Source organism: Buteo buteo, chromosome 11, assembly GCF_964188355.1.
Source record: "Buteo buteo chromosome 11, bButBut1.hap1.1, whole genome shotgun sequence".
NCBI classification, from domain to species: domain Eukaryota; kingdom Metazoa; phylum Chordata; class Aves; order Accipitriformes; family Accipitridae; genus Buteo; species Buteo buteo.
The window spans coordinates 4,552,128-4,578,045 of record NC_134181.1 but is presented as its reverse complement, the minus strand read 5'-3'; the positions used below and the strand labels follow the sequence as shown (position 1 = coordinate 4,578,045).

Below are 25,918 nucleotides of genomic sequence, written 5' to 3'. Positions count from 1 at the left end.
TCCGGCTCCCAGTGGGCAGACGTCTCCATTACAAACACTTCCCGCGCCACGGCTGGTTTGTCAGTCACAGCCTTGGCGCAAAGGCTTGTAGCGGTACCACGGTGAATAAACAACATCCTCACCTCTGAAGCTGGTTCTTTCAGGTCAGGGCTCAGGCAGGCTGGCAAATAATTGGAGAAAGCTTGAAACTCCACCGCTAACACAGGGTGGCTCTGTATCTCATTTTCCAGAGTTGCCCGTTGACAGGTTTCACTTCTGCTGACATAACTAAATGTGGCCCTAAGGGTTGTTAAGGAATGATCTGGTCCTGTTCTGTTTATGGGCACCCACTATACAAATTGATTCCTCTCTGCTGTCATTTTTCCTCTTACTTGTCTTGCTCTTGATTCTTTTAATACCATGTTGTCTGTCTAGGGGATGTTTCCTACTATGTTTCTCTCAGTATATGTTTATGAACAGATTCTTTTCCAGATATCTATTCATATCCTAATCTCATTTTAACTTCAAAATATCCCTCTCCCAGAGGTTTCCTTAGAATAATCATGCATACTGTATAGAATCAGACAGGCTGCATTCTGAAAATACAGCAATGAATTTACAATAGTGACTCATCAGTTTTTTTAAAGGAATAATTTTCATATAACAGAGGTAAGAACTATAAAAATTATTTCCCCTTGCAAGCGTGCATGTACAGATAAGAGCAAGTGTTTATGGAAGTATGATTTAATAAACATGTGTTTGGTTTTTTTCATATAGGTAACCCTCCCGCTACAGGTACAGGAACTTTACACATCACCTTGGAGGATGTCAATGACAATGTCCCATCCCTTTATCCAACACTGGCCAAAGTTTGTGACGATGCAAAAGATCTCAGGGTAGTGGTACTAGGAGCGTCAGACAAAGACCTTCATCCCAACACAGACCCATTCAAGTTTGAACTGAGTAAGCAATCTGGCCCAGAAAAATTGTGGAGAATCACCAAACTTAACGGTAAGTCTATTACTTTTTTTTCTTATGCATTGAGTCCTCCCGCCTCTAGATCCCAGTACGCTCACCCCGAGGCTGTCCATTATGTGAATTCAGGAGCAGTTGTGCATTAAATTCTTGCAGGATGGACCCATTGCTGCTGCTTTACACTGTGCTGGTTTTGCTCGGACCAGCTGTCTGGTGGGACATACTAATATTCTGTTTGCATTTTCTCTGAAATCTGAACTTTTTCCCTCTTCTTATTACATTGACCAAACTTTTTTCTTTTAGCTTTGCATTAAAGAAAAGCTACTAATGACTTATAGTTCTGTAAAGTTTACTATATTTCATGACATGGAATTTGTTTGCATGAGATGCACAAGGCTTTGCTATAGGACAGCATGAAACTTTTGCATGGGCTTTAGCAACCTACTTGAAAAACTTCCTGATTTTAAGTATTTGAACTCTTCACAAATAAAATACCCAAATTCACTGGGACCAAACACTATTGGTAAGAGGAACAAAGCACATGCTATGCAATTGCAGAAGGTTCGTATGGCAAACTGTGGGCACAAAGTACTCCATTTCCTTTTAATGTAGATTATTTCTATTTGTTTTCTAGCATGTATTATTTATCTCTGTCACTATCAAATCTTTTAGCAGTTCATTTCATATTCCCCTTAGAAAAGCTAAAGATGGATGTGGTGCCTGTAGCTGCCTGCAGCTGCCTGCAGGACAAAATGGAGTCGTCATTTTCTTTGCTGTTCTCCAAACATCAAACCACCACTCTGTTAAACCCCCTAAAAGAGTTAGCACACTCACCTGGGTACCAATAGGTGTTATGACCCACTGTTGCTCAGGTGGAGGAGATCTGTGGATTTGAAGGGGCATTACTTCCCTTCCCTGCCTTCTCAGTCAAACGGGGGAAGCAGTTAAGCAGCTTTTTCTGTATTCCTTGCAAGAAGGGTTTTTTCCTTTGGTAAATAGCTATATTCTTCCCTCTTGTGTTGCTTTGTGGATGACTTGTCTTAGCATTTCATTAGTATATTAGTTTACACAAGCAAATTCTGCCAATAATTTGCAGACCAAGTCATGTATTTAAATAAAAGGGGCTCTTAAAAGTCTTTCTTTTGGTGGGGTTTGGAATAAGTTCGCAATTAGCTCTCAGCCCATGAAAGAATTTCCATAATGCCTTTTCTTACCTCCAGTTCAATTCTTTAATCTTTTCCTTAGAGCGTTCTCATTTTCTTATTTCCATGAGTAACTGTGGCACGTCTAATATTGTTTGCAGATTCCTCTTCCCTTCCAAACCACCGCTATTTGGCTAATTCTTACCTTATCTTTTGCAGATACTCATGCCCAGGTTGTCCTGCTTCAAAACCTGAAAAAGGCCAATTACAACATCCCAATCTCAGTGACAGATTCTGGAAAACCGCCTCTGACTAACAACACAGAACTGAAATTACAAGTGTGTTCCTGCAAGAAATCCAAAATGGACTGCAGTGCAACTGATGCCCTTCATATCAGCATGACCCTTATCCTTCTTTCACTCTTCAGTTTATTTTGTAAGTCTTTTCCTGAACTCTAAGTAATGAAGTATTATTTAGCTGCTCGTTTGTACGCTGCATAAGAAAACCTACCAAGGGAGAAGTTAAATTCATACGTTGATATCATAATGCAGTAAGTTTGGGGTTCTTTTTTCCTGAGGAAGTAGCTAGAAGAAAGAGGGAGGGGAGGTTTTTTCCATAGTCAAAAAATAGCAACAAATGCCTGGTTGTCAAATTAAGAAATAGAAGCAATAATTTTAAGAAGGATCAAAGAGAATTAGAGCTAGCATATGATAAACCAAGAAGTACCAGCTGTAGTAGCAGATTTGTGAGACGCTTTCTTTCATCTCTCCCCACTTGAATTCAATTCAAAAACAGAAACAGGAGATTAAAGGTGTTCTTGTAACAATAGCTGTTCTGGGTCACCATGAAAATGAGTACTGTCTGCTTCAATCTATTCCTCTGTATAAAGTGCACAAGCAACTGGAACGTGAGGAACTTATTCAAGATTCTGGGATTAGAGCCACCCAGAATTGATAATGAAATTGCAAGTCTGGGTAGGAGGGCAGAGAGACCTGATATATAAAGGAAGGTTCTGCTGCTTCTGAGAAAGCTTTCTAAGAGAGACTTACAAAATTCCTAATTTGAATGAGTAAAAAAACCATCTGAGTATGACTGAAGAGTAGGAATTCAAAGCCATGGAATCCCACCATCTAACCTAGATGTGTCCCTGGCTTGTCCTGGGACAGCTTCCAGCAAATTTTTTGATGCAGTATTATTGTTCCTTATCTGTTAGAGAGGAATAGCTGTATCCTATAACTTTGATAGTAAATCTGTTATTCAAGGATTATTACCGTCATCTTCTGTTAGTAAAATACATTGTATGGTGAATTAATACTTGAGCCATGGTGAAAGGCCTTACATTCTTGATGAGATAAAACCTACCATGAGGCAGAGATAGAGGTCAAGGCAGAGACTAGTTTACACATCTGAGGCTTGGTGTATGCTTGATTACACATCTTGTCAAGTTTTTTCTTATAGTATATTACTTTCATCCCAAAAGGCTAGCATGAAGGTCATTGTGAGAGAATTAGAACTAGCTAATGTTTGTGATGCTCTTTGAAGATGAAAAGGACTATATAAATGCTAAGTGGAAATTCACGTTCTTTGTTCCAATCAGTGATATCTGAAGTATGTCCATTGGCTTTGGTTCAGTTATTCTGGGTTTAGTCTGCTGGAACCAAACGCAGACTTCATCTGTTAGAAGTAATATGTTAAAAATATTTGACAGTACGTGACACTATCGCATCAGTGATATAAATATGCAGCCCACTGATTCAAATATATTCTTGTTACCACTTCATAAATGTTGCTAGTGCTATACTAAGCATGACTTTCACCACTGGAATTACTTTCTTATCTGACGTGATTTGCACTTGAACTTTATTTACATTAATGCACCTGCTCAGAATACAATGAGGTAGAGAAAAGCTTTTTTGCTTTTGAAAGTAATCATGTTGCTTTTTTCTCGCCCCCAAAAGGAGTCCAATCGTTTTTCTCGCATTGAATTATGAAAAGCAGTTCTAGGTATTGGAAAGCTCTTCCTGAGTTGCTCTTCTTGACTACAGATCTTCCCCAGCTCAGCTGTGGGCAGAATATAGGCCCCTGGCATCTGAATGGTGCGTGGTGCTCTGAATGGCAGAGGGATTCCCTCTCCTACTGTAAAAGAATAAATAGCACTGAATAGCCTTTTACACTGTGAAACAATAGAGACATGCCTAGAGCCTTCCTGCAACCTTACATTCATTCAGAGTACCGTAATAAGTATGGAGAGAGTTGTAATTTTAAACAAAGCGTGGAGTAAGATTACTATGCGCATAATCCGCCAGCAGTATGATGTTCCTGTCTGTTGTCTGAGCAATAAAACCAAAGCAAAGGGAAGTAGTGGGTGAGTTGAAAGGAAGGGGAAGGAAAGATCTCCCTCTTGGGATAGAGGCTGTTTTATACACAGTTGTTGTGAGTGAGAGCATGATTTCCACAAATAGACTTCAGCATAGAGAGACCTAATCCTCAACACAGGACCGTGGTTTTTTGCTAACGTTTGCTACTCCTCAGTTGTGTGGTTTGGGTTCACCCAGTCACACAGAGTGTGGCTGGTATTCCATGTCTGGTACAGATACCTAATCATGCTTCTGCAAAGCCAGCAAGCATAACAACTTTCATAACCATTTTCCTCAGGTATAAATGACTATATGGAGACATAAAAGAATGGGGCCGGCAGCCAGTTAAAATAATGTGGTTCTGTATTTGAACTTCTCTAAAATGTGCTGGTATCATTGCATTCCCAATTCATTTTCACACAGTTTTTTTATAACTGCGATTAGTTTCATTGCAATGTTTTGTATAGTCCAAATATTTATCAGAGTAATCAAAGATTACGATGCCATAAAAACAAAGAGAACTTTAGTGCTTATTGAACAGATGAAATATCCCATTTCTAGTGGCAAGTTATGGGTTTAATTTTTGCAAAAGCCCTTACGTGGCTCACTTTGCTCCCAATGTTTATGTTTTATGAGGTTCTTGTTCCTAGGAGGTAAATCCTTCAGTCAAATGAACTTTGTTATTCATGCCAAAGTATTTCTTTTTGTATTTGACATCTGGCGTGAGGATAGATAGCCCTATGAAAGAGCTGTTCGTGGTAAAAATGCCCTGCATGAACCTCCTCCCCATACAAAACATCTTGGTATTATCATTTAAATGGTGCAATTATTATCTATACTTAGAATATGTGCCTCCTTTGCAAATCATGGAAGAAGTCATATGTGGTAGATTTCTGAAGTATCTGAGCAAAGAACTGAAGAGCCTGATTAAAACTGTAATGCATGCAAAAAGCAGCAGTTTCGCCTATTTTGTAGCTGCCCTACTGTGTTCAGTATATTGAGGGATAATGAGATACAGACTACAGAGTTGCCCAGAAGCCTTTGGAAAGGTAGATATACTTGGAACAAGAAAAATTTAGGAGTTCTTGTCAGCCAGAAATAGAAAATGTAACATGCCAATGTATATGGGCATATTGCTGGTTTTCCACAACAAAACAGTAAGGTGTTTGGTGGAATTGAAAGATGGTGAATATAGAGTTGATTGAAAAAAGGAGTATCTTTGCATATTTTGTACTTAACCTAACTCATTACCACCGGGAACGGCTGAAGTCAAGCTGGAAAGATGCATAGTGGACAGGTAGGGGACTTTCCAAAGTTGTAATAGTTAATGCTAACAAATATTGGAAAGAAGGTTCTTATCTGTCATTAATGCAGACACCACCATGTTCAAGATGAGACCTAGTGTAGTGGCATCTTCTCCTCTGCCAGCTTTTCCTAGCCACTGCTGGAGACAAGATAGGACCAAAATGTTCAGATATAATTTAGAATTTAGTAATTCAGATTGAGGAAAAGGAACAGAACAAAAAATAGATCTGTGTTCCTCGTCAGGGAGAAGGACTACAGAAATCAGTTACTTGAGGAAGAGAGAAAGTGGGAGAAAGAGAAAGCGTGTCATGCAGCATGTCTGGTGCTGGGTTGATTGTCCATGTTGTCCCTTACTGCTGTATTGTCTCAGTCATCTCATGTTTTGAACTGACACAGCTAAAATAGCTCTGTTCAGAATGAATATAACCAAAGTGATATGCTCAACAACACTAGAATTTTAAACAAGTTCTCTCTGGAAGGATTCTGAACATTTTTTGTAAGAGACTATCTACAACATTGCATAACGATGAGGGACGGAGAGAGAGGGAAAAAATGCAGCCTGTATTGCAACCTACAAATTGGTAGCTGGTATTTCATTTAGGTATCAGTTGAACAATACCTAAAAGGGAGAACCAATACCTAAAAGGGAGAATAGCTATCCTTGAAAATTTTGTTTAAGTATCATCAATTTCACAACAAATTATTGTACATATATGTTTAACAAACATTTAACAGCAATCTCTTCTCAAGATATACTGAGGTCAGTAAAGCCATTCTTTTTGCCCACTGGCAATGACATGGCAGAGTAAGTTTCCATAAGGAACTTGGTCAGAACAAGCCAAATCAAAGGCATACATCAAAGAACTTTTAATTCCTAAGTTACATACAGGTGACTGAAAAAAACAAAACAAGCTAAAAAAGTAAAAGATCAAGATAAAACCAAATTTGTGTATATTGTCATAATGAAGTTGGCAATAAAACCTGCCCCAGGCCCTATGGGAGACTGAGAAAGAACTACTTTAGCTGGCAGAACTAGGCTTTATATCAATTACAAATTATTTATATTATTATTATTTAAAGGAGTATTTGAATTCTGGACTTTTTACAATAATTATTTAACTTAATTGCATAATCATACAATGATAATTGCATTTCATATTTCCTTTTATATTCTACTAACATAAAAAACCAAGTTAGATTCAAATGTGTTGAATCAAGGGACTAAAAGAAGAACCAAAGGCACAGTAGTTATCCTGAACAAGCAGAATTCAGAGCAATTCCATTAGTAGCTCAGTCACACTAGCAGTAATATTTTAGTTAAATTTCCTTGTCAGAAAAAGACTGGACTTTAAACATTTCATGTTGGGAAAAAAAAAATTATATCTTACTTGACTGTAAAACATTGATAAACTTTTTTTTTATTAACCTGGCCAGTGGACTACAAAGTTGTAAGTTGACTTGAGCTTCAATAAGTAAACTATTCCATTATTATGAACAGAAAGTAAGGTAAAAGACTGGGGGGAAATACTGCTATGAAGAAATTAAATAAGCTGGAGGTCTCTACATTGAAATTAATTTGTTAAACTGAGGGTGAAAGGCCTCAGGTGTGTTGAAAAACAGAGACGCACACAGATGTCTGTACTGCGATTGCAAAGAAGCCTTGGAGATACCCTTGAATTTAACTTCCTATTAATTTCCACTAACTTTTCCTGGTTTAATACCTGCTGTCCCCCACCATGATGTTTTTCTGATTTGAGGAATGAAGCTACAGGGTCAATAGACAAAATGTCTTTTCTTTTTCCCTGGAAAATTATGTGTTTGGTATTAAACTACTACAAAAATTCAAATTATATTAAATTGGTGGATTTGAATGTGCCTGAACACAGACAGCCCGAGTTAAAACTGCAGTGTTATCTTTCACCTAGTTCATTTTTCAAAGCAACAGAAGCATCTGTGTCTCTTGTATATCCCATGTTATTTGTGCAGGAACATCAAATGTCTGAAGACTGAAGCAATGCATTCTTGAATGGCGTAAGACTAAAACAAATCATAGCAGGTTTCAAATGGAAAAGACCTTTAAGGTCATTGCTCTTTCCATTACAAGTACAGATTTGTTACCTGCAGATTCACAGTTTTCAGCCTTTATGTGAGTTACTTGGCTTAGTTTTAGACAATCAGATAGTATATTTTTTTCAGGGTTCAACTACTCTTTAGTTTTTACAGTAGGATTTTTGGTTTTCCCAAGAAAAAAATAAAAAGTTCATCCCTGTTCCATATAGTTCCAAAGAGGAAGCTTCAGAGGAACCATTCCCAATAGGTGAATTTGCTAAAAACAATACCTTTTTGTTTTGTTTTGTTTTTTTACCCTTTAGGTTGTCTTAGCATATTTTAATCTTCTATAGCAATTTTCTACTTTTCAGAGCGGTGGTTAATTAAATCAATATTGGCTAGAATTTCAAAAACTACCAAGATGGGGAGAGTTTGGCTGTGAAAGGTGGTCTGTTGGGGGTGGGGGGGGGTTGCACTATTCTAATTTAAGTTACATTCTTGCATTAGAGCACATAGCATGTGGGTTCTTAAAGTGGCAGCTAAATGATGCTACCCAAGTAAATGGAAATTACTGACATTTAGTGAGTTCCGGTGATATAAATCTCACTTCCTAAAACCAATAACAACAACAGCAGCAACATCCACTATTACTTCTAATACTTACCTTTGTTACAGATGCTTTTGTCCATATTAACATTATTGTTGTTACTGCTAAATCATCAGTGAATATAGATGCTCTCTCGAACGCGTGTATGAGAAAAATACCATTGTTATTTGTCTCCTCAAAGATTTTGGTTGATTAGACTCTAGTAAGGAAAGGATGGTTTGGGGGTTAAGCGATTGCATTCAAATTGAGACAGTCTTGATTTGAATCTCACTTTTAACACAGACCTCTGTGTCCAGTCTTCTAATTTCTCTGCAGGTGTATTCAGTCTGCAATTTGTTGTGCAGTTGGCTTTGGGAGCCCACCTAAAGTTAATGGGGCTTGAAATGGCACAGAAGTCCATATGTATGTACATAATTGGAGACAGGATGTTTATATACCTAGTCATATAGACATGACAAATAGAAATACCCTCAAATTGTACATCAGCATATTTAAAATGTACTTAATGACATTACATTTTATTGAGTCAATTAGGTGGGAAATGGCATTTTACGCACATTTTAAACCATCCAAACATGTTCCAGAAGTATAGACATGAAAAAATACGACAGTTTAGAAGATGCGTGTTTGGAATGCAAAAGAGAAAAAAACGTTACTAGCAAATACAGCTCCTTCCCTAAGAGCTGTAATATTGTTCCTGATGGTCATTCTGTAGACATGAAATGAACATTTAAAGAGATTGGTTTGATAGACCATTCGGTGTTGTGAATTCAAATGAACATTTTATATTTTCATTTTCTCAACAGTTCTCAACAGTAACTGTTGATATATAATATTTTGTATTTCTTTTCTGAACAACCTCTTAAAATCACATAAATATATTACTTCAGATAGTTATCATCTGAATTGTTCTGGAGTGGACTATAACTAAAAACTAGAACTGAATAGATGACCAGTTCAAATATTTTTTCTGTCATTAATGGCCGCTATACACCATGGGATTTTTGTTTCTTTTAACTGTCTCTGTCCTTGGGTTTTTCCCCACTCTGTAGCATCCAAACCCCTCAAAATGTGCTCTCCATGCAGACAGCTTGCTATTCGGCTTTAGATGTGATATTAAAGATGAATGGGGGAGATTTGTTGTGCCTAAAGGTTAGATGATGTTGCTTTTGCTGCTCTACTAGACAGCTGATAGTTATGAAGTCCTTTAAAATGCCATTGATGTTTGAAGTATTTCAGACTACATCTTAAAGCCTTACTTTACCCATACACTTAATTTGTATACGTTGTCGGTCATTATTTATGTAAGCTGTCATGCTTATTGAGTTTTTCTTGAAAAATATTGAAATAGGTTGATACCAACATAGCCAAACCTGGCAATTTTCTAATTTAATTTTTTCCTTTTCTGTGGCTTCTAAGCATAATACTTGCTTCTCATTTTTATTCTTACTTAATAAGAGTTTTTTTCAGATGATTCTTTCAGTATTTCAAGCTGGGATTAGTGTATACCTACAGATCTGAATGTGTCTGGACTACTTATGTTCATGTTTTACTTGCTGTAAACTGATAGTAAACTATACTGTACTGCTGTGGAAGATGAGATCTGACTGCTTAAGCAGTTATACATTGCTTTAAAAGGTTGACTAGCTGTTACAGTTGATGCATTTAATTTTCAGCATAAATATGAAAAATTAGGAGACTTGTTCAATGCTACTATTTCAAAACTGTACTTATTCATTTCACTTGCTGAATATTTTCAACTATTCAGCTAAATTTATCAGATTAGAGCATGAGAAAATATACCTCAAGATTGCAGGCAGTCACCTCTGCAATTGTTTTGAAAAAACTGGAATAGAAAGGAATCATTTATTTCCTATTGGTCAAATGAAGGTGACATTGCTTTGGCAAAGTATCCAGCTAAAATTCATATCACTGAAACAAAAATAAAAATCTAGGACATCTTAGCTGCTTTACCCTAGAAACTACCACCACCCCCCAGTAAGACACTTCATATCCCTAGTGAACAGGAATTTTATTAGAAGATGCTTTATTTGATAAATGTAGCAGCGCACTGGACTGGGTAGTACATGTTTCTGAATTTCTAAGCAGACACAGCTAGTCTTTCAGTTGATCCGAGGAACTTTTCTCTCAGATGGTGCTGCGTATATGCACGTATGTTTTGCACTTTGTAAAACCAGCCCGTGACATAGTGAGTATATGTGGGTACATGACAAGGAAGAGGTGAAGCAGAAACAAGGATTCAGCGATGAGCAAAGCCCCTGCCAGGAGTCAGAAGAATAAGAGCACTTTGACATTAATCAGCACTGTTTCAGATCTGCCAGTAAAGTCTTATAATAAATAAGTTAGCAGTGTGAGAGACACTCTTGGAAACATCATCTGCTAGTGTCAAACAGAGACCCTTTGAAAATGACTTCAGCCTGAGCAACTTATTCCCCTGTGTAAGCTGATTAGTTTGGACTGGCATCTTTCTCCACTGTCTTGCCAATTTTGGCCAATTACATAGTACACGCTGGCATTTTAGCTCCTGAAGTTAAATATTGATATTGGTATATGAGACCCTACTGGAGCTTCAAGTAGAGTTATGAGACACTCATTTCACAAACAGACTACTCATGCATGCTGTGTTTTTCCTATCATTAAGAACTTTGAAATCATTTCCTCACATAAATGGGAAACAAATTATACATGATGTTATAAGCTGAAAATTTTCAGGATAAAGTCATTTACTTCTCTCTTCCTTATAAACTTTTCCACAATGTACTAAAGTTCAGTGAGATCACTAATTTGTTCTAGTCACAAGCATACCTACTGCTATTCCTGATGCTAAAACTGAATTTCTTAATTAATTGCATGAATAAGGACACACATCTGTCTGGGAATAGCTGTTTCAGTCTTTCAAATTCAGTGAGATTTGGGGCAAAAAGTTTCCCTTCTTTTTTTGAGAAAACAATACCAGGGTAGTCAAAAACCATTGACCACTAGATTTTGGCACTTGCAGCAAAGCCCAGCCAGTGCTTTGGACCACTGAAGAGGTCACAGAAGAGCATAGCTATTAAATGATTATTTTATACAAAAGTGCAAAATATTATAATATAGGCATATGGTACAAAGACTGTGACGCTTTTGGTGTTGAAAGCTTACCCATGACAAATCAGCCAGTGATGTACATGAAAACCATTTATGTTTTTCCAAGTTCTGCGTGAAGGTCAAACTAATAACTGTGTATCTAATTAATGTCCTTTTATAGATGGTAAATCCAGGAAAGAAGTACCTGGATGTTGATTAGCTGCCTAATCAGAAACATGGTTCTGATCTCTTCTACCATTTTCATATTACTTCTTTAACATTACTGAGGTTTTGAAAAAGTCCATGATGCCATGTAGACTTTTAATTATGCAAAGATTAATGTAATATTTCTGATGAGAGGGTAATTGAAAGAAATCTGAAAGAAATGGAGCATGCATGAGTTGAACTCCAAACTCCAGCTGTGTTAACTTTCTCCTCTGTGTTAAATGGGAATTAGAGGATGAATGCATCTTGGGTAAAGTTCATTCCTGTACAGAGGGTCAGCATGAAACTTAAATGCCTTTAATTTTTATGAGGTTTTAACTGCACTAGAGGAAGCACAGTCTGTGTAATGGGGGGTGAGTTTGGTCTCATAAGGAACACATCGTTCAAAGGCTTTGAATTACTCAGCTTAGACCTGTTTCTTTAAAATAAGCAGGGAATTGAGTCACTAATAAGTAAATATGTTCAGAGAAAGCTAAGGCTGCAACAGGGAAAGCTAAAGCGCTTGGGAAATGCCAAAACATTTTCTGAGATCAGAAGTCATTTTGCAAACAAGACTGTTTATTGGCTGATTAGAAGGGTTCTGCTGGAATATAAGCTTTTGGCAACCTGAACCGTAGTAAATGAGGCTAACTGCTATCAGTTGTCTTTTTCCTAGGACAGGGCATTATGAAATCTTTGTCTTAAAGAGTTACGTGCAATTTTTTTTTTCTCCATTTTCTTCTATCATGTAAATCAGCATAAGGAATAAGCCTTAAATTACTCCACTGTGAAATAGACAGGTAGCTATAGTAATTGAAGAAGTCAATATTATAAACATTTAGTGTGTATTAGGTGGCTTGCACCTTTTCTGAACCAATTCAGCATCCAAACCCCCATGACTAGATGACAATTCAGATCTGTCCTGTGGAGTTTGCCACCAACATCATCAACAACTCGACCTTCCAAATACAGTCAACATCAATAGACTTTAGTGGGAGTAGAACAGGGGTTTTGTTCCATTTAAGTTTCTACATCATGAATCTTCCTACCCTAAACTGCGTACTTAGACCTATATTCCTATAGAGTTATTACACTCTATACTATTAGTACATTAGACCCAGATAAACATGTACAGTGGTTGTCAGTTTTCTTGACCAGCAAAAGCAAACATCATCTTCCAACGCCAAAGTACTAATGCCAACAGACACCATCTGTTTATGATAACGGGCTGTGCTTTCTTATCTGAGACCCATTAACCTTAATGGTAATAATTCAGACAGCAAGCACTTAAAAATAGCCCTGCCTATTTCACTGTTATCTCACTATTTGACTGTTATCTTAAAAGGAATGTGGCTGAATGTATCTCTCAAGTGGCGAAGAGGTAGAGCAGAGGAGGACTGTGAGATAAAAATGATGAAGATCACATTAGAGAGTGCAGTAAGAGTGATTTCTGGAGAAAGAAGTTATATATAGCTATGCTAGCTTTATGCTGCTTCTGTATTCCCCAGATAGATACCTTAAGGGAAAGGTGGGGGGTGACCACGTAAGAACAAGGATGCACACACCGCCTTCGTGGCTTTCGTGCCTGGAACCGTATGCAGCAAATTACTCATTGTAGGCAGACAGGAATCACCTTTAGAACAACACATGGTGTGTAACAATTCTTGAGTGCTGCGACCAGCTATATAGACTGTGTTGTTCTTAATAGCCAATACAAAGAAAATAAAATAATTACTAGGCATAATGATCATTAGTGTACAGATCTAAACCTGCCAGGCACAGGCTTACCAGGGCGTTAAGTTCCTAAAAGAGATAGTTAGCATGGATCAGCAAATGTGCTCCCTGCACACATTATGTGCACATTTTATGCTCACATTATTCCTTAAATACTAACGTCTTTTATGTGCTGTTGCCAGCTGCAAACTTTAAATCATGCATGATATAAAATACGTAAGAATGGGTCCAAAAAAACCCCAATATATCAACACAACCCTGATGAAGTCAGTGGATAAACACTAGAAGTCAGTAGTCTTTAGGTTAGCTGTTTAGAGGTGGGACTGAAGTAGACCCTAATAATTTAGCAGTGTGTGTGTGTTTCTGGAACTTTCATTTGGTCCTTCTTTATGGGGAGAATAAAGAAGAAAAAAAAAGCAAACAAGAAAACTACAATTCCTATACAGAAAACAACAATGAACATTGGAAATCCAGCTGGGAGAACAGAGAGATTTTAAATATGGGCCAGATGCTTATCAGATCCCCGAAGAATTTATAATAGAGCAGTTCCGTTGATTGCAGCAGATCTGCTTACATCCATCATTGAGTTTTCTGCACAATACTTTGGTTGTTCTTGATTTCTGTAGATTTTGTATTAAGGGAGTTACTGGCCAGAATGCTTGTCCAATAACACCTTATATGACTATATCAGAGTATTTTTAGAAATTAAATTTGTAACTAATAAACTTTGATACTAACCATAGAAACTAAAAGTTAGACTAACTTCTCTACTGGACATAAGCGATTTTGTATCAACTTTGTGTGCAACAGAAAGAACAAAGACAGATACGAACGTGAGTATTCTCACTAGAACTACCAAAGATTATCATCATCTACTGAAATTTTACGGCACATAATTTTGAATGTTGAATCTGATTTTAAAAGCCAAAAACTACTCCTTTGGAAATCTACAAAAGGGTCAAGTCATCATTAATGAGGAGAGGGGTATATACTATCCTTCCAAACAATGTTTGGAATAAGATCATTCTCTTAACACAACTTTGGTGGAGGCTGGTGAAAGGGCTGAGCTGAATTCATAGTAGTCTTGGCACCCTTTGCCAATGCCAAGATTTTTGTAGATGTGTCAGCAAAAGCAGATGTTAAGGAGACAGCATTTTACAGATCTTTGCAGGGAGCTCCTCCTATTACATAGGAAAGCCTGGGAAAAAGCCCAAACAGGTTTCTTTGAAAACATGTGAATGAAAGCTGCCATCATGGGCTATGAATGACAGGAAAAACAGATCACGTAGAGATAATGCAGAAAAATATGTGCAGTAGGGAAGGGGCCATGAAGGAGTCAGAGTAACAGAGGTTTTGTCAAAGTGGCAGACTAGGAAAACGCTCCGTACAGCAAAAGACTGGCAGGATATGAGCACAGTAGCTTGAATTTGTCAAGGGCTGTGAAAAGATGTTGCAAAACTGTTAACTGAGGAGAGCCTGGGCAGGAGATTTAGCTGTTTGAATGGCTAGAAAAAGCCCTTTGGGATGATGTGTGAAAAAGAATCTTCTAAAGACATAACCTAAATATACAGACCTAGAAAGAAGATTCTATGACAAAAACCTTCTCCAGTTTGTTTCTGGTTTTAGGCTTGAATGAGAGGCAGGATGATAGTGCTGTCCTGAGCAATCAAAGGAAGAACCAGAAGGGAGTGCTTTACGGGAAAGATTTAAGAACTCAGTTTTAGCTGGGCAGAGCTGTCAGCTAAACATCGAAGAAGGTATCACAGCTAGAGGTCGACATTTCGGTCTAAATGGAAAAGCAGGTAAAGGGAATAAGATCTCTGAACTGTCAGCACTGAAGTGATTGCTGAACATGTATGAATGGTGTCATGGAGGAGGGGAAGAAATTAAAGTGGGGGAAAAAAAAATGTTTCCCCAGAAACCTGGGATGGAGGGAAGGAGACAGAAGGGCATGCTGGACAAGTGATTAGAGAAATCATAGTAAAATGACAGGAGGAGTCACGGGAGCCAAGGAAAGCACCAGATTTCCAGCCATGTGATTAAATGGGTCAAAGGCAGGTGATAGGTTGCAGAAGTTGAGAAGCAATTTCAGTAGAAAGAAAGTCTAGGCAGGTAATGTAGACCTTTAAGATGAAAGGGAGAAGAGCTGTGGTGGGTGCTTGAAGAGGCAGGTGGGGTAACAGGGAGAATCAAAAAGCATGCTTATATTGTGAGAGAGAGAAGCTAGCCTTCGACAGATAAAAACTAGCATAGGAAAAAGCATATTCATAATTAAAGCTGAACTAACTAGTTTTAACATATAGTTTGCTCAGAAAAGGCAAGGTGTATGATAAGGTAGTAACATTCATTATATCTGTCAATATGACGTAAAATATACAAGCTTTTTACTAGGTCTGCACATAAATCAACATATATAGCCCTTTATTTACAAGCTGTTTGTGAAGGAGTCACTAACTGCTTGAATTTGTGTGATATTTATAAATTTTGTGCTGACAGATTCCTCTGGTGAAGTTTTAGCCTATGGATTGTACAGAAATTCAGTGCTACAGCTGCTGTTCATTCATCATATACAAGTGCCTGTCCTTAGCAGGAAGAGCTCCAGGGATCTCCTCAAGATTCAGAGTAGCTTTGCCAATTCAAAAGCTTGTTTCCTTTGAGTCAGGACTGAACAAATGCACTTTAATGATACTAAGCTTCATTGTGATCTGGAAATGCTATTCTTCAGATGGTCTGAGATCAGAGTCCTGAACTCTTGCTTTTCACTGCCCCAGGAAATCAAGTTGCTTAAGAGAATGTAGTCCTAGCTGGAATCCCTAATCCAGCTATAGCCAGACTTTGGCAGTCATGATCACAACTTTCCTATATGTAAGTCTGGATCCTAATTTTGTGGCCAGCCCTTTTCTTTAAACAGCATGCTAAGAAACCATATGCAAGCAATTCCCGATTTTATCTTATTTGGACATCTCAGTGATACTTCTCACTTCGGTAAGCCCCATCCATCGGTCCCTCTATGGCTTCTTACACTTGCTTAATTGCCTTTACTTACCTTTGTTTAACAGAACTGAGGTCATGCTGCAGGGGGAAGGTCGGGCTGTTGCGTGCTATCTGGGTGCCTGCCTTGCTGCGTAGCCCATCTGGACAGGCCTCTAGCTGGAAGAGTTTAATATTGAAGTCAATTCAAATAACACCAAGATAATAACAAGAAAGAAACAGATAAAGTAAAAGAAAGAGCCTTATCAATAGTTATATTAAACTTGATTTGTCCCAAAAGAAAAGCAGATAATTAAAAGTGAGTAAAGAACACAAGCCAGCATCTCTTAACGACTATTACGTTACTGTTTACGCTGCATGCATCTGTGGTTGTGACAAAACTATTGATATATTGCATCATGTAACTGTACAAATGCAATATATATCAAACAAACATTTCCTGAGTGTTTGTGAGTTTTGATGCATACGTTCGACTTGCATTTTGGGGTTTTGATACAGCAGTTTTCTCCTCCCAGGGTAGAGAGCTTGACTCCTTCAAAGCATCGTTGAGGCTTAACCCCAGTAGGCTGGTGAGCACCACACTGCTGCTCGCTCACTCCCTCCCCCAGCAGGATGGGGAGGAGAATCAGAAGGGGAAAAGGGAAAAAACTCATGGGTTGAGATAAAGACAGTTTAATAGGTAAAGCAAAAGCTGCACACACAAGCAAAGCAAAATAAAGAATTCATTCACCACTTACTTGCCATCGGCAGGCAGGTGTTCAGCCATCTCCAGGAAGGCAGGGCTAAAACAGGTAAAATCAGTCAAGTTGTGCCACCTTCACTTTTATTTTATATTAAAAAAAAAAAAAAAAGTTAGATGTTAGTCTGCATAAGATTTATGTTTCTGTAACAACATTAATATGACATGCCAGCTCTTTTATTCCCTGGTATAGTCGCAAACTATAAGGCACTGTAAATGTGTTATTTTTAAAAAGATACTGTTTGTTTGCTCTTAGCTTGTCAGTGTGTGTGCACGCAAGGGAGTGACTCATTGGAATTTTACTTGCACTCTTGCACTAACACAAATGATCAAGGTGTCAAATGGAGACAGTCAGGTCCTGGCTCGAGATTTATGCTCAGACCTCCGCACTACATCCTCCTGAATTGCACTACAAAGGTCTCTGAATATCCTAGGTGACATTTTGGGGTTTCCTCTTGGAGATTTCTGTCTCCACAAATAATTGCTTCTGAACCTGGATAATTTATATTTAATTACTGACAAATGTGCATGCACTCAATCAGTAATTTGATTAGGAAAAAAACCAAAAAGTTAAAAGATACTGTGATCTGCATAGTAATAATGACACACATTTCCCATCATTTAGGTCTGTAAGAGCTCCTGACATTTGAAGCTGTACTACCAAGTTGCCATGGCAACGAGAAAAAAGAAAACGTCAGATCTGAAGATTGCAGTTTACAGTTACTGTTCTTCACTACTAGGCCTCAGTTGCTCCAGATTCAGTTTAATTTGCAACCTCACTTAATCTGTCCAACTATACATTGGTGTTTGACAGCCTCTACCCTAACTCCTGTTTATTAATGGATTCCTCTTGCAAGACGCAAGGTTTATGCGAATTATCTCTGAATGTCAAAAGACCACGACATCTAAACTGGACCTTGGGGGAGCAGAAAACAGATTGACTCCATTTTTTTCTATCTGTTGACTTGTTGCTATTCAACTGTTCAGAAAATATTTTGTCTGTGGGTTAGTATTTGTATATGTATGAGTGTATGTATATATATATATTTATATAGAGAGAAGAGTTATACAACAGGTTTAGCTTTTATAAAATATTCATCTGGAGTGGGCAAGGGACAAAGCAGAATAACACAGCCACAGATGAATTGTAACTATTCTACCATGGCTAAACCTACTGTATTTGCTGTTTATAGTGTGGCCAGAAGGAGAGAGCCTATTGCAATCATACCACTACAACAGCCGCTTTGTCGACACAAATAAAGCAGGTCCGGGCCTCTGCGGCGTCACTTCTTGTACCTCAGGTTCGGCAAACAAGAAATGCAAGTCCCCCCGGCTCGTTTCTGATCTGAACTGCTTTCCTTATGCCCCAAATGGAATTTACGATCCAGCAGGAGCCCGGCGCTTGGCTCCCCATTTCAGCGGGAGCAGCGCCGGGAGGTTCCGCAAAGCTCGGATTTGCGAGAAAGCCGGGAGCAGCCAGCTGCGACCGACACTGCATGGGTCACCATTTCCAGCAGTGGGAGCGCTGGGCCTGATTTCAGAGGGGCTCAAGTCAGCTTCCTTTATGTTCCTGCAGATAACTATTTGCTGGGGCAGTCTGCAAAATTTCAGTCTTTCGTCAGCTCTGCAGACACAGTTAAGTAGGTAGAGGTCTGCGCAGGAGAAGCTGATTAGAACAGCAAAAGCAAAGTATTTCTTGGAAGCACTGGTCTCTCTCTCAGCCTCTCTGCAGTTGTCATGACATACGTAAGCGCAAGGAGGAAAACAGATGCCCTGTTCTATAAATATATTCACACACACACATATATATAGTTTTGAATATATATATACATACATACACATGTACACAGAGTTTCCAGTTAAGAGTAACAAGAGCATTTCTTTGTGTGTGTAAACTTACCACACTTGTTTGCAGACATGGAAAAAAAGGGTGTTCGTTACATATCAATATCAATCCTTTTTTATTCTGTGAGCATGTAAGGTTAAAAAAAAAAACCCTTTCTAACTGTTTCAAGATGATCATCTTGTTAATAAATTGTAAATGATCCATCAAAGCTCACACCAAATTTTTATAAAAGTAACACAAAAGTATACTAGTGACAGACTGTGGCTTTTATTAGAGCTTGCCAGTAACTAGGGTAAGGTAAGTGTCTTAGAATATTTTAATAAACTTGCTTATTTAAAGTTTAAACAAGAAAGCTTCCTTATGCAATAGAACTTTGCAGCTGCATTCTTTAGTTAGCATTTTTACAGTACTTATGAGTCATACCGTACGTCTATATGTCTACAGTGAGATTATGAGCATATCTTCCACGCCACATATATGTTTCAATGGTAAAGCTTTTTGGAAGCATTAAAAAGTCCAAACATACATTTAGTTTTCCATAATGCTACACTAGATATTAAATGTGTGTTGGTAGTTAAAAATTGCTGTACAATAGCTTTTCTCTGACTTCCTGTATTGTACCAAATATGAAACAGGTCTTTTTTTTTTTTTTTTTTTTTTTTAAATCAAAAGGAGTAATAACAACAGCAACAGAGGAAAAATTAGTTTGTGTCGTGAACTTTCCTAATGTTGTAGATTTCTTGGTAAGATACAAGCTGCCTTCAGACAGGAACCCATTTTTCTCTTCCAGATTAACTCCTGCAGTCCTGACCAAGTAAAATCTCCCACTACCCTTCTTTCTCTCGCAGCACGCTCTAGGTATTTCAATTACCAAAGTGGTACTTTGAGGTGAGTGGGAGTTTCTGTTGAGCAAGGGCTTCAGGAGTGGGCTGTTAGGCAGCTGCAGGCATTTCAGCAGGAAAGTGCCTGATCTCAAACATTAACGTGGGCATGCTTCTGGTTCTCTTTCTCTGCCCATGCCTTGTAAAAATCCTATGCTGCTGCTTTATCATCAACAATCATGTCTTTTAAAAAAAAATATATATAATTTTCAGGCAAATTTTTCAAAAGGAAAAAAAAAAATCAACAAATGCATAACACCACTGGATTTTCAACATGTATATTTAATGAACACATCCAAACGCACCCAAAGATAAACCGCACCCTATGCTTTGATCGACAAAGCCTCTATCATGAATAAAAGAAATTATAATATCCTTCCCAACAAATACTCTTTTTCTACTTTCTTTCTTCCTCTCTTTATCCAGCAAAAACCACCTGTGGAAAGATACCCACTGACATTAGTGTCATTTCTATCACGTACCAGATAAAGCTACCCTTTTCTCCTTTAAACCAAGGCTCACATAGGACTTTGTGGATCATTCCAAGGGCATCCAAAATGAGGAACAAAGAAAAATCTTTTCTGCCTGGAACTACACTAACAATGGGAAGACTCTTTCTACCCCTTTGTGCCCAAGGACAAGAGATCTTGGATAATACTGCAACCTTTTGACATGTAGAGAGGTCAGCATCATGGCTGAAACTCTGAATCAAGACACATCAAGGCCTTTATTCACCATTATCACTTCACTTCTACACCTAGATTAAAGCCTCCCAGCCTTTACTGCGGGTCTCTAGGCTTCAGACGGAGCTAATCACTGGCCCACCTAAGCATGCAAAGAGAAGATGAAGCTGCCATGTTAATGTTTCTCCCTCTCTGTACCTGAGAACAAACCCCATTTAACACAAGATTGTGGCACCTTCTGTAGCATTATACAAGTGAGGAACCATATTAGAATCTGAGTTTTCTCACCTGAATAAGATTGTCGGCTCTGGCTCAAAAAATGATGCCCATTTCCTGAAACAAAGGAGCAACAATCATTTGTTAGTTTTTCTACAATATAATGAAAAAAGTAGAGAAGTTACAAAATTGGTTGTCGGTTTTTTAATAGTTAATTATGTTTAACATTTGTTCAGCCAAGCTTGCTGTTTTTATAACATAGCACTTACTTCTACCTAGCTATTTTGGTCACTACAAACCGTTTATTTCAGTCTATGTTTATAGATATATAAAGCTGTCTAGAGTCAGAAAGGCAGTGAACTTGTTGATTTTCATTTTGTGACATGCACAAAACTTCTTGTGCAAAAATCATTTCACTTGAAAAAAGTATCTGCTGTTAAAACAAACACAAATTAGGTATAACAATCAGTGAGAGGAGTTTATTAGCAAGACCAAGGTCTCATTTGTGGTGTACTTGCTAATTGAGCCCTTGTCTGTACACCTCATGTGTGTGCTTTTACAGTATGCCTTTGTGCATTTATTAATGTACTTTTCGTTCAGTAACTGTAGGTCTGAAGATTAAAACAAAGGGAAATGAGCTGAATTTCCTACTGGGTACCGAGGAAAATTAGGTAAGAGTGGAACACTGGCTAATACACTTTCTGAGCCCTGTTCTCATCACGTTTACACTGGTGTAAATCGAAAAGCAACTCCATTACTAGAATTGTTTGAGATTCAGTTAATCATATTTAGATGAAATTTTTCATCTAAACCTCTCCACATTTTGCTTTTACTGGTCTGCTGTGAACAGTAAAGCAGCAATATTTGTCACAGGATTGTTGAGTGCTTATATGTTATCAAAAGTCTGTCTTCTGTGGCATACAGAGAAACCTACAGCTTAGGTGCCTCCCACAGATGACTGACTGACTTTGCTGACCACTTTAACGTGTCTCTAAGGCACCCAGCATAATTTGGTTTAGTCTTTATTTGAAATGGCTGTGGCCTGTAGTCAAATAATTCGTCCTGGTCTCATGCATAGTCATTTAAGTTAAGGATTACCATAATACAAACCTCATTTATTAAATTATGGACTTACAATCAGTTTGTAGGGCCCTAGCTTAAAGGTTTTATCACTACAAAAAGACAGACATCTGTTATATTAACAACTTTTACATCATTGGTCTTTCCTTTGCAAAGACCTCCTGTCTGAAATACTGAGAAAGCTGCCAATTTTCTTCTCAATTGCTACGAATACACTCAGCCACTTGAAACATAGCAGAATTTCGTACACAAATAATTTTACATCACTCTTTTTCTAAATGCTAAGTTTCTTTCCGAATGGATTTAATAATGTCTTAACTAAAAAAAAAAAAAAACAACCACAAGATAAATCATATTAAAGTCACATCAGCTTGAGAACACCAAGTCTAAGGAAAAAACTCTGATCCTATCTTCCTTTTATTGCATCCCTAGAAACTCTGTTGTCTGAGAGGTACACTGTCCAACACTAACAAAAAGAAAAATAACTAAAATAGCAATTATTTTCTTTCAATTAACTCTGTGATCTAGAATCTGTAGAATTAACATGCAAAATACATTAGTAATTATCATAACTATTCTATTTAAAGCAGATATAGCTGACTAATTTACTGTGTAAAACACATAACCCATTGACTACACTGTTCTCTTGCCTCACATCAAGATATGCTAGTTGATTTATATTTGTCCAAATGAAATGGATACACTCATACGCTCTCAGTGGAAAGTTACTAGTTGCACAATTGCTATGTGTGTGTATATATGTAGATATATAGAGATATACACATACACATATAAATATATATGTATATAATATATGCAGGTGGAGGGAGACTAATACAACATGGGGACTTGGAATAAGCAGTTTAATTCCATGAATTATGGATGAACACACGAGTTAAGGGACAGCACGGGTTACGTATGCCAAACTAGTCTGATTTACATAGAAGAAAAAAGGCAAAAACCCCACACACTAAAATCCAGGCTTATCCCAACTCTCATGCTGTATTTATGCTACCTTTAGCTGTCCCCTCTTAACGCAATTATATCATTTGAAGATATGCATAATTGTCTACTGACTCATTTTTAGTTGTCTATGTGTCAGCAGGTCACCAGTAGTGGAAAAGGAAGGGTTTATAGCCAGAATTCTGCATTACTGTGCTTTCAGTGGGACAGCTTTTTGGGAGTTTCATCCACCCTTTGAACATTACACTCCTCCTCCGCATCAGCAAATGACTGTATTTGATGGCTTGGGGTTAATGAATGTAGCCTAAAGACAGAGTATGTGTATGTACATGCGTATGTACACACGCTGCCTGGGATTGTAGAATAAGAGCACGTCTGGTGGACTGTGATGGTGAATTCAGCACAAACAAGCTGTGGTGTTACTGCCATTTCAGACAGAACCCTCCTGTAAAATCACATTTGCCCCATAACAGACTCTGTCTCTTTAAGTTACCACCAAGATATTTTTTTATGATTTTTCGTTCTTTTTCTAAAGTTCAAGCAAGGAGGAAAATATTTTGTTTGATTTTAAAGATACTTAATTCAGCTACTTTTCCACTTAATCGTTCCTTTGGGCCCTAGTTGCTGAATTGCTTGCTGTTTCTGAGGTGTAAATAAACGTTTTGATTTATGACGTGGTTGCAAAGAAACTTGTAATTTATTTGTGAAATGCTCAAATAAAGGATGTATGGGCTTTTACCTTTTGTCTGGGTGTAGACCTTCCTGATGCAATACAGCAGGAGCAGAAGACTACAAAATGACCTTGAGACTGCCAAAGGGCTGGAATAGCCTGAGCTAAACACAAGAAACTCCCACGCTGCTCTAAGTAAAAAGAGATAAATTGCAGCCTTCGTCATCACCGTGCCATGGTTATAGAATGAGAATCTGGAAGTTAGAGAGGCAAATAAGGTTTGACCACACAAGAAAGCAGTAGCAGATTATTTAGCACCCCTTCACGTGGCAGCAACGATTTACCTTCTAAAGCCCCACTTTCCTTACAAAGAGTTGCATTGAGCCAAACCTGGCTCAGATGTCCCTGGGCTGGACTGGGTGCAGGAGCTTTAATGGATTTTTGTTGCACTTCCTTTCTCCTTCACCTGGCCACCTTCCTCACCTACTGCCATCAGTTCAGCTTATATAGAACAGACGGCCACAAAAAGTGAACGTTGTGAACGACGCAGAAACAGGCTGAACAAACGTCAATCAGCAAGGACCACCGTGGGATGCTACAGGACTGCGTTTCTGTCCCTGCCGTCATGACCAATTACAAGATGGCTTTTAACAGCTAGTACTGCCATAGTCTGTAGTTGGTCTGATGCACTCCCTCCCTGTGCTTAACTCCTCCTTAAAATGTGTACGCAGATGTGGTCTGCTTGTTGCCCTGATTCAGAAAATCTTACTCCAAAATTTAGAGCCCTTCTTGCCTTCAAACTGCTCTGGGCCAGGCTACCCCAAATAAGTTTCCACTGCTTTAATGCCCTTCTGTACCAGGAACTGCAGACTTCATTGACAAGGCTTATCGCTTTAGCATGCTGGAATTCAGGTTTGTAAGATACTATTTTCTTTTTTTACTAAGCCCTCATAATCTGTGATTATGAGGAGAAAGGAAGTGGGGTATGCTTTCCCTGTGCTGCCAGCTGCTCCCAGACATTGCAGAAGGGCCCAGTAGGTGACATAAATAAAAAAAATAATAATTCTGGCCCAGAGTCCAGGGCAGAAAAAAAGAATAGGCTAGGCAGAATGAAAATCCTGCAGCAAATTTGCACCATAGCACTATGGCATTATTGCCTTTTTACCAGGGAATTCTTTTTCCAGCACAAAGCTTGAGCCTGTTGGCTTTCTGACATTCCTGTGAGTTGTTTTTTTAGATCTTCTAGGAAGTTATCTAAAGTGACAGAGACACATAAAGATAGAATATCTCTGAAAATAGCCTTTTACTACATCTGAGAATAGAGAAAGCTGGGAGAGGGAGGGCAGCACTTGAAGGAAACATTTGAGTACAAGCCACAGCAACTTGCTTTCACCGAGACCCACCTCCAGCTTTTTCCTGTTGCTGATGCTTTATCAGACTTTGAATCTAAAGGGGGCTTTTTAATGTGGTCCGTAATAAGTAGAGGATGAAAGAGCATACGTGAAACTTCTGGTGTAATTGGGCAAAAGGTCATTACCTGAAAGCCACAGCAAAAAAGCATCACCTCCTTTCGTCTCAGTTGAGAACATTGTCCTAAACTAATGCTGTGCCTTGTACCTTAAAAGAGGTGTTTGAAACAGTACAAAGTTAAATCATAAGCAAGGAAATGTTAACAGAGAGAGAAAACGCTGAATGGTTTTTAGTCAGGTAGAAGTTTTCTGTTGCCCTTTCAACCTTCTTCTGTCTCATCTAACACCACACATTCTGGATTGCAGTCTACTCTTACGTGGTAACTTTGCACAGTTCAATCCAGTTACGTTTTTTCTCCAGCAATAGTAAATCAGAACAGTCCCTTCTGGCTTCAGTACAACCTCCTTACCTGCAGAAACAAAGCAAGGGTCATTGCTCCTGCTGTAAAACTATTGGGATGCTCTTCCTCAACCACCACACCTCTGGCCGGACTCTACTCATCCACCTCCCCGTGGCTGATGACCTTTCGCTGCTCCTGCAGTTATAGCAGCAAGTAAGTTACTCCAGTCTGGTACACGTCAACATTATTTTATTACTTATGACTCATTTTGCAACTTACTGTTTTCCACACACAATTGTGGGATACTCAGCATCATTGCTGTGGCTGGATGTACTTTTTATGATTAACTGTCCAAAACAAGAAAAGCAAAAGTGTTTACTTCTTTCCTGCAAGGCATACTGAAAAATCAGAATGTAAAATATAGCTGGACACATATAATTAATGAATTGCTTGCAAACAGTTTTCTGAAATACAGTTACAATAGTGGAGAAATTGATTTGGGAAGGGGGATGTTCATAAACAGCTTTTTGTGATACATTTAAAGAAAAAACAAAAAAACAAAACAAAACTCTCACAGGGTTGTCTTTTCAAACTGACCCC

At 38.2% G+C, this 25,918-nt stretch overlaps 1 protein-coding gene across 3 annotated transcripts in view; it reads left to right on the top strand.

Moving 5' to 3' along the window:
• Positions 1-23,576, top strand: part of CDH13 (cadherin 13) — a 518,714-nt gene extending 495,138 nt beyond the window's left edge. For 2 of the 3 annotated variants that reach the window (XM_075039933.1, XM_075039934.1), the window contains exons 12-14: positions 757-990; positions 2,316-2,531; positions 17,795-23,576. In XM_075039933.1, coding sequence (XP_074896034.1) covers positions 757-990; positions 2,316-2,531; positions 17,795-17,802 — 458 coding nt within the window. In that variant the 3' untranslated portion in view covers positions 17,803-23,576. Of the gene's footprint in view, positions 1-756; positions 991-2,315; positions 2,555-17,794 lie in introns of those variants that run through there. The other variant, XM_075039932.1, reaches the window with a different exon arrangement.
• The last annotated feature ends 2,342 nt before the right edge of the window (positions 23,577-25,918 follow it).